This window comes from Capsicum annuum, chromosome 9, assembly GCF_002878395.1.
Source record: "Capsicum annuum cultivar UCD-10X-F1 chromosome 9, UCD10Xv1.1, whole genome shotgun sequence".
NCBI classification, from domain to species: domain Eukaryota; kingdom Viridiplantae; phylum Streptophyta; class Magnoliopsida; order Solanales; family Solanaceae; genus Capsicum; species Capsicum annuum.
Window position 1 is genome coordinate 72,315,544 of NC_061119.1, and position 9,587 is coordinate 72,325,130.

Here is a 9,587-nt window from a genome sequence, read left to right on the forward strand (position 1 = left end):
CAGCAAGAAGAAAATGAAACACTTGCAGTTGCATGGACCGTCAACACAAAACAAACGAGAGGAAAAAACTGAAAAGAAATTTTTGCTTTTCCTTCTGAGATGAAAAACTGAAAAGAATTTTTTTTTATCGTTTGCTTTCTATGAAGAACAACATAAGCTAATGTGGTGCTGCCTTTCAATGAAGAACAAAAGAAGCAATAGTTGATGTATTACGTATTGTGAAAGTTGAAGTAGAAAAAGTGAGAAAGGGACCGTAGGGTTAACTTATTAGTAATAGTAGGTAGAGTTGGGTTTGGGTTTTGGGCTTTGGGCAATTGGGCTAAAGTATTGATTGGGCTAGACATTGATTAAAATTTAGTTTAAGATTAAATTTAATAAAATATTTATATTTTATTTATAAATCATATATAAATAATTATAATATATATAAATAAAATTTTTCGGTTCGATTTGATTATTTTCATGATTTTTTTTGAGTAAAATCACAACCAAATTAAATAACATTGATTTTTTAAAATTTAAAACCAAATCTAACTAAATTGAATCAAACATTAATTTTTTTAATTGATTTAATTCGATTTATGATTCGATTTAATTTTTAATCAAACCCATGAACATCCCTAAGAATGGGCTCTTAATCCTTCTCCAAATTTCATATGGGCTATTTTTTCAACTAAAATGCATTGCATTTTCATTTTGAAATCCGTGGCACCGAGTGACCTTATAGGACATGGGAAAAAATAGCACATGGTGAGGCTTTTGTCGTGACTTACAAACAGTGGGTGAACTACATATCTTCTTATTAATCGAGACTCATTCAGAATTTAAGCGTTTTAAACTGAGTTTATATTTATTACTTGTTTTGTTGTAATTTATTTATTTTTTTAGTTTATTTCGAAAAATTATTTAGATATTTTTTTAAAGCTCAGTCCCCAACCACAAATCAGTCAAGAATATTTTAGTAAATTTTAATAATCTTTTAGCTTAAAATTTGAGATTTCATTTCTTAAATTATGTATCAAATTAAAGTCTAAAAAAATAAATTAAAATAAATTAAATATTTATTATAATTTTATAGACTTTTATATTATATTGTGCATCAAAAGTATTAAGTTCAATGAATTCGATGTTTGATATTATACTTTCGCCTCTTCAATACGTCCTACACCCTTTCCTCCTCTGTTTCATCACTTTCTTCTTTACTTTCCTTCTTATAACTTAAAAACAAACAAAAACAAAAAAGCAAATATGCCACGAGGCTCATCTAGAACAAACATTAGTGCTGGTTCATTTGAGGCTTTTCTTCAAGGCTGGCTACGACGCCAAGAAGAATTCTTGAATGAACTTACTACAGCCCAAAACACACTAGACGAGTCATCACAAAATGTTATGAGACACCTTATATCTCGTGTTCTAGTACATTATCAAGAATTCTTTGAGGAAAAATCAAGAATGTCACATAGAAATGTGTTCTATATGTTTTCCCCTGCATGGTTTACTCCAATAGAAAAAAGTTTTTTATGGATTGCAGGGTTTAAACCAGGGTTAGAATTTTCACTTGTTATGAATTCCGTTAATGATTTGAGTGAAAATCAAGTTGAGAGACTCAATAGGTTGAGAGTTGAAACAATGGTTGAAGAGAAGGACCTTATGGACAAGTTGGCTAAAATTCAAGAAAGTGTTGCTGCCCCGCCCTTGATGGGACTCACACAACAGCTCGAAATTGAACAACTCCGAGGTATTTGATCTCTCCATTTACTTTTACGTTTACTTGTGTGATTTGCATGCCTTTTTAAGAGATAGTCTCGTAAAAGATGGTGATATAGTCTCGTAAAAGATGATGATTTGGTAGGAAGATTTTATGATGATGTTCATATAAAGTAATATTTAATATTAAATTGTAGAAAATGATTTGATCAATAGGTAATTCATACTAAAGCTTAAACAGTCAAAAATAGAGTCTTTTACTTATTTTGTCGTTGAATTTGACGCTCAAATTTGAAGTCAAACTAAACGTCTCTTTCTTAGTTAGTAGGACTTTTATCAGAAAAGCGGAGTCTCAAATTTCAACTTATGTTTAGAATCATTGTTTGTTTATGAAGTTTTGAACAAAACTTCAATTTCACTTTCAAGTTGTGATTTGAATCCCAAAATTTTTAAACAGGCTATGTGATTTCAATTTTTTTAAAATGTAAAATTTTGTCATGAGTTTCGATTTTGTAAAAAATGAATTTGATCATTTTAACTCTCGCAAAAAAGACTCATACTTGACGTAATTAGATCGTTCATGCAATGTGGAAGAATATATTAACGAATAATTGGTTATTATTATTAATTTAATTTTTGTAAAATTATTTATTGAGTTAATAACTCAACTTTTATCTAATTAACTTTGATCTGTATTTTAAAAGTCACTTGAATATAGATTTTTATCCTAGAAAGTCACTCAACTTTATTTACTTTAAAAGTCATCCAACAATCACATTTTTACTCAAAAAATCACTCAATCTATTTAATTATTTTTTCAATAGAATTTGCTTATATGAAATTTCTATTTAAATATAAAATTTTAAAAATTATAAAATATTCCTTTAAAGACTATTTTATCCTTTTTTTTTTGGTCAGAAAGGCTTTTATTTATGTAACAAAAAGTTTTACAGGGACAGTAACTGTGGCATAGCCACTACAGAAGAGCTAGCAGAAGTAGCTCTAGCTAGGCTAGTAGGAATATGTACAACATCAGCAACACTTATATTATGTACATCCTGATCTATAGGTGAGTATTTCACCCTACGGGCTGTCAAATCTCCACGTTGGTCGCCACACAAAATATCCATGAGAGATGGCGGAGATTCCCGAAAAAGCATAACTGTAGCCGGGGAGTTACATGAAAGCAGTAGTAGTAGTAATAGTAGATACTAAAGCATCCGCTAGTCTGTTCTGTTCCCGTAGATATGACATATATCAGGACTACCCATTCTTTGGAGGAGACACCTACAATCACACAAAAGCGGACAATTGTTAGTGGGCGAACAAACAAGTTGTGCAACAAGCTCTTTAGAGTCAAGCGGACTATTTTATCCTTATTTCTCTATATTAATATCTCTTCCTCAACTCTCTCATTTTTCTTCTCCTTCTCACTTTCTTCCCATAAAATTTCCCATAACTCAAACATCAGCAGAATAATTTAGGAAATCAACAATTATACACATAACTCAAACATTAGCAGAATAATTTAGGAAATTAACAATTATAATTTTATAAAATGTAATTACTATCCTATTTTATCTTACATTTTATTTTATTTTTTCTTTGAAAGATAAAAAAAAACAATAAAAGAGTAACAAAAGAAGAGAAAATAAAATACACTAAAATATCCTGCACTTTCTTTTTTTCTCCCTTTTTAATACTTTTTAAGTTTATTTTATTTTTCTTCTTTTGCCTCTTTATATATAGAGAGATAGAGAGAAAGAGAGAGACTAAAATAGAGTACGTGCTTTACATGTGTATTTCACGTCAATTAATAAAACTGGACAAAATCATAAAAAATAATAGTTGATTCAAAATAAATATTATACTCATCTATTTACGCGCATAATATAGTTTTACAAAAAAGTAAGCAACTGAACATTTAAATTTTCTCTTGAGAATCTTATACTAATGTATTTAGGAGCTGTTTGGTAGGGGGATTATTTTTCTAATTCATGTATTAAAATGTGGGATAAATTAATATAATGTTTGATAGCAAATAAGGAGCAACGTATAAGTAATACATGGATTAGTTATACACCCTACATGGTATTATAGGGTGTATAATTAATACGCTCAATTTAGTGGGATTAGTAATTAATGGATTACAAGCCATGGATAAATATGAATAAAGATAAAAATACCCTCAAATTCTTTTAAATGTTCTCTAAATCTTTTTTAATTTATTCAACGTGAATTGTTTCTTTTCAATTTTCAAGATGATAATATCCCTCCAAATAATTTTAATTATAAAAAAACTACCTCATTAACTTAAAAAATATTTATTGGTCAAAGCCCAAAAACAAATTGTATCGTTGCATAAAGCTTTAATTTTGTAAATAGAATATATCACAAATAAAAATAATTTTTTTGCTTAGAGTTAACACTTTACGAAATACAATTCTATGTTAACAATGATTCAATTGTCTCATTCAAAAGTTAGAAGTACCCCCTCCAACTTAAGAACACCACAAAGTGCGAACAACAAACAAATGATGAACAAACAAAGAAAAGATAACCAAAAAAAATCTTGCAAGTGAATGATTAAATCTTAAAATTTCAAAGTTAGGTATTACTGTAGTTATATTGTTGATTTTTGTATTTCTAAAAAAGAATAATAAAGCTTTGCAAAGTAAATATACAAAGTTATTGTATGTCGAGGATATTTTTGTAAGCATTACTAATTCCAGTATTACTAATCGCAGCACTACTAATTCCATCATTACTAATACACCCTATTCAGTATTATCTTATACACTCTATCAACTGATTCCTTAGTATCACATACCAGTAACATAATATCTTTTGGAACAATTAATTACATACAACAATAAAATTGATATCTTTTTTCGGACAAAGCTAAATATTTCAAAACAACACGTGCAATTTATATAGAATCTATGTTTGTATATAAACAAATACTACGTCACCTTCAAAAGCTTTCACAAGACAATGAACAAACACATGTGAGATGATTTTTCTATTTTTCTCTTATCATATATCTTAGGACTTATCGTTACTAATTAACACTATCGTGCACATAATTTGACATGTCGAGGAAGTTTTCAGATAGAATTTTCTTTTTAAAGTCAAATAAATAAAAGTCCATCGACACATAAATCACTTATTATATATAAGCAAGATACGATACAAAAAAATCTATCAATATCTCTAAATAACATGTTATATTAGTAGTTAATACATCAGAATAATCAAAAGTTTAGCATATCTACTTCTTTCTTGGTTTCACAAGTGTCGAAGCAACTTCAACATCTTTATGCAGCTTTATCAGTAACTGATTTTTCGTGAAAAACATGTGTATGTCTAACTACTATAAATTAATTAGTGTGATATTCTATATCACTGCATCAAACAAGAACTACATGTACAAATAGTTTATCACATATCAAAAATAAAAAGATTTCAAGCAAATTCATAAATATTTACAAAAAAGGCAAATGTTATAAATTTTAAATACTTGAAAGATACTAAATTGTGATCCAATGAATGTGTTTTTGTTGATTTCATTTTTTGTTTTAAAGCTTTATTTTCCTCGAGAATCAAGAATAATGACAATAATAATTCCCACTTTAACCTATTAAAGGAGTTAATTTTTCGTTCTTTCTTACACATTGCAGAAAATAAATATTGAACACGCATAAATACAAGAATATAAGCGAAGACGTCACAAAAGGAGAACCTTTAATCGTACTTCTTGTTCACAAACGAAAAATATACAATCAATTAAACATGATACACTACTATACAAATAAAACACAAAATAGATGTAACGAAGAAGAAGCAATCTTAAGTTTCTAGTAAAATTTGATCAAACAATTATTCAATTATTTAAATAGAATTGTAAAAATTATTTTTTTATATAAGCTAAAATTTTAATTGATTTAAAAGTATTAAATATTATAATTTTTTACCTAAATTATACAACTAAACCTAAAAAGGATTATAAACTAAACTCAAAAAAAATTATAAATTAAATTAAGTGCAAAATTATTTCACCAAAAATTAAAAGGATACATTTTTAACAATGCCAAAATCATAGACAAATAGAAAACAACATTTTAACTTTTTAGCAGAAATTTTCACAACGACGCCAAAATATAAACAAACAAAAACAACCCTTTTTTATTAATAAAAAATAAATAGCTCAATTACCTAAAAAGGAAAAATGAAATTGGAGAAGTCTCCTACCCAAATACAAAAATATCAGCCTTGTTTCTTTCTAATTCTATTATTCTATATATTTTAGGAGTGTTTTTTATTATAGAAATTAATTCTGCTAATACCTCTTACCAAATAGTTTTTTTTACCATATATTTTAGAATTTTATTTTATTATTAACTAAAATTGAGAAAATAAAAAATGACGATTTTGTCTATTAAGAAAATTTTTAATAAAGGGCAAAAAATTCAATTCACTTTTCTAAGGGTCTTCTCATTTTTAATATATTATAGATTATAGATTATAAATATAGATTATATATATATAATCTCTCTATATAAAGACAAAATAACAGTAAATACAAATATAAATATTATAGTAATTTTATTTCGTACAATTTTAATTATGAGTTACTAATTTATAATGTGTGATTTATGAAAAAAATTATGGGAAGAACGTTAAAAAAAAGAAAAAGAAAAAAAAGGAATAGATATTAACCTAGGGGAATAAGGATAAAACTTTCATTAAAGGGAAACTTTTTACTTTTTAGAATTTCATTTTTAAATAAAAATTTTACATAGCCAAATTCTATTTTAAAAAAATAATTAAAATATACTAAAATATCCTGCACTTCCCTTTTTTCTTTATTTTTAATACTTTATATGTTTATTTTATTTTTCTTCTTTTGCCCTCTTTATAATTGTATTTTATAGACAACAAAAATAAAATGTAAATATAAATATGATAGTAATTTCATTTCATACATTTTTAATTATCAATTTCTAAATTATAATGTGTGATTTATGAAAAATTTATGGGAAGAAAGTGAAAAGATGAAGAAAAATGTGAAAGAGGAGGAAGAGATTTTAATTTCGGGGAATACGGATAAAACCGTCATTAAATAGATACTTTTTATTTTTCAAAATTTTATTTTTATAGTAATTTCACATAAGCAAATTCTATTTTTTTAAAAATAATTAAATAGGTTGAGTGACTTTCTGAGTAAAAATGTGATAATTGAGTGAATTTTGAAGTAAAATTCAAAGTTCTGTGACTTTTTGAGATAAAAGTCTATAAGTGAGCGACTTTTGAGATAAATATCAAGGTTGAGTGACTTTCTGAGATAAAAGTTCATATTTAAAATGAGTGACTTTTGAGGTAAAGATTAAAATTAAGTGACTTTCTGAAATAAAAGTCTATAGTTTAGTGACCATTTGAGTTATTGATTCTTATATATTTTGAAAACTTATAATAACATGTATTAGCAAGTTTTTCTTTATATAACATGGACATTATGATTTATTAATGCAGTGCATTAGAATATTTCGATACTTTATTTATAAAATATATATGATTTGGTCATACAGTAACATTGTCGAAGAGTTGGGATATTTGCTAATTTTTTATCTCCACGGGAAAAAATATAACTTAAAAAGTTCAAATGATTTATCCAAACAAAGTTTCGACCTGATTTCACGTCAATAATTTCAAATCATGTTCAAAGGAGCCCTTACTTGAGCCTTTTTGAATATCATTTTACTTGAGTATCACTTCAATAAATCAAGCAACAAATTAATTATTTAGTTCAAATTTATCTTTGCTTCCGTAAATGATAATTTTTATAAAATATTTTAATAATTATGGATAATTGGTAATTTAATGAAATGACGCTTATGATTAATATCACTAAATGATTTCTAGTCAGTGCTAAAGCCTTAAACGATATTAATCATGTCATGTTTCCACACGGTTCTTCACGTGCAAGTTTGATTTCCTCGTCAGGCCAAAATTGTAAATTTTTTAATTTTTATCTTTTCTTTTGGAGTGGCAGTAAAAACTTGGACCTAGGACCTCTTCCCTGTTCTGATACTTTGACTATTTTATTTATATAAAACTTTGTTTTTAATTACGTAATTATATTATGTAGACGGAGAAATCATAGAAGTGAATGAGGAGATAGAAATACTAAGAACAGCTGTGGAGAATGTGGTGACAGATGAAGATAGGTTGAGGACAAAAACAGCAGATAGTGTGATGGGAATACTAAGCCCTTTCCTGAGTTTGAAGTTTTTGGCAGCTGCTGCACAACTTCAGCTTAGAGTAAGGATGGTTGGAACACAGAGAGAAGAAGAGAGGAGGCATCAAACGGATACTTGGAATGGTTGGTAGATTTCATTTGATTTTTGGCTTTATTAAGACTTGTTTGATGATATACTATTGTAGGAAAGAAACTTTTTGCTGTGTTATATCTAAGTTGGGACTTATTTTGTTGTAGTAGTAGTAGATTTTTTGTTAGGCAGTATATTGTATCCCATAAATTTGAGACTTGGGTGAATGTTTTACCTTAGCTTGTGCTTTTATAAGAGGCAACTTTGTTGTGTTGTCTTTATGTTGTGTTTCTATACGTACGTTGCTGGTCTTGTCCTTACTAATGAAAAGAACAAATATTATTGTCCAACTGTATACTCGTTAGGGCTATTTGGTCCTTGGTTAGAGTTATGCAAGTATTAATAATGCAGCGATTAGTTAGAAGGGAATCTTGTCTAAGTAGTGTTTTGTGCATGATTTTAGTAAGCTATTCATGTATTGGTTATTTCATTTTTTATATTGCATAAATATAATATATATAATATATAGAATCTCTCGTAAAATTACACATATAAATTAGTTTACGCTTGATCTTTTTCTTTTCTTTTTATTTACTGAATAATCCTCAAATAAAGTCAAAGAAGAAATTAGACTTAAAAGAGAGAAAAATGATTTAGACCAATTGAGATATGAATATTTGACATTTTGTATATGTGTTGGTGTAATTGTCCATTTAAACCATGAACATAATGCACTTTAATATTATATTTTAATATTAAAATGTGTTTGAGACATAATGTATTAAGGTGAAAATGTGATGAGTCTAATAGAAGCTAATAAAAGTTTTAAAGTCCTAACAGATTTTATGAAAAGTTAGTTAAGGCAAGAGCCTATTGACAGTTAAATTGTTGAAGCCTAAGAGAGGTTGATTAGTGTAAATGTAATTGATATATAAACATATAACCTCTTTCATTATCATCCAAATAAATAATACCCATCAATGAAGTCATCTCCTTCATCTATTCTCTTCCTTTCTTCTACAATTTACTTTACTGTTTCATTAAGTTCATGGTTGCAGTAGAAACCTTCATAGTATCAGAGCATTCGATCGAAGTCTGAGTACATCAAAATTGTTGTTTACAAGTTCTTCGATCGGTGATGATTAGAATATGAGAAAAGAAAGCTTCTGCAAATTAATTCAATTCAAGAAAACTTAATAAGCAATGGGGCACAGAGAAAAGAATGTAGCTAAGGAAATGTATCGAAGAATCAACAATGGTGGCCATGTGAATGGATCGACATTCAGTAATGGTGGATATCCCAAAAATATAAATTCCACACCTTCTATGAATTTTGGACAAGGTATTGATTATAACTATCCACTTTTCTTGGACCCTGCTGATATTAGTGGTGTGAATCTTATATCATTTCAACTTCTTGGAACTGAAAAATTAGGCTCTCTAGAGTAGGTCAATTAGGCTAGCTTTACTTGGTTGAAATAAAATTAGGCTAATTGATGGATCTTGTAGAAAAAAAAAGTGAGTGCAAAGCTAAGAAGTCAATGGGCAAGG

General features: G+C 27.5%; 1 protein-coding gene across 1 annotated transcript; it reads left to right on the top strand.

Moving 5' to 3' along the window:
* Positions 1-1,248: 1,248 nt before the first annotated feature.
* LOC107841385 (protein ZW2) lies at positions 1,249-8,142 on the top strand. Its single transcript, XM_016685325.2, has 2 exons — positions 1,249-1,738; positions 7,856-8,142. Exons 1-2 carry the CDS (start codon positions 1,249-1,251, stop codon positions 8,095-8,097), a joined length of 732 nt encoding a protein of 243 aa, XP_016540811.2. The 3' UTR covers positions 8,098-8,142.
* Positions 8,143-9,587: the final 1,445 nt, after the last annotated feature.

Excerpts from the sequence above, each read along its gene's own strand:
- LOC107841385 (XM_016685325.2), top strand. The coding sequence starts at position 1,249 with ATGCCACGAGGCTCATCTAGAACAAACATTAGTGCTGGTTCATTTGAG. Across the intron at positions 1,739-7,855 it reads CGAAATTGAACAACTCCGAG|ACGGAGAAATCATAGAAGTG; the intron begins GTATTTGATCTC and ends TATATTATGTAG.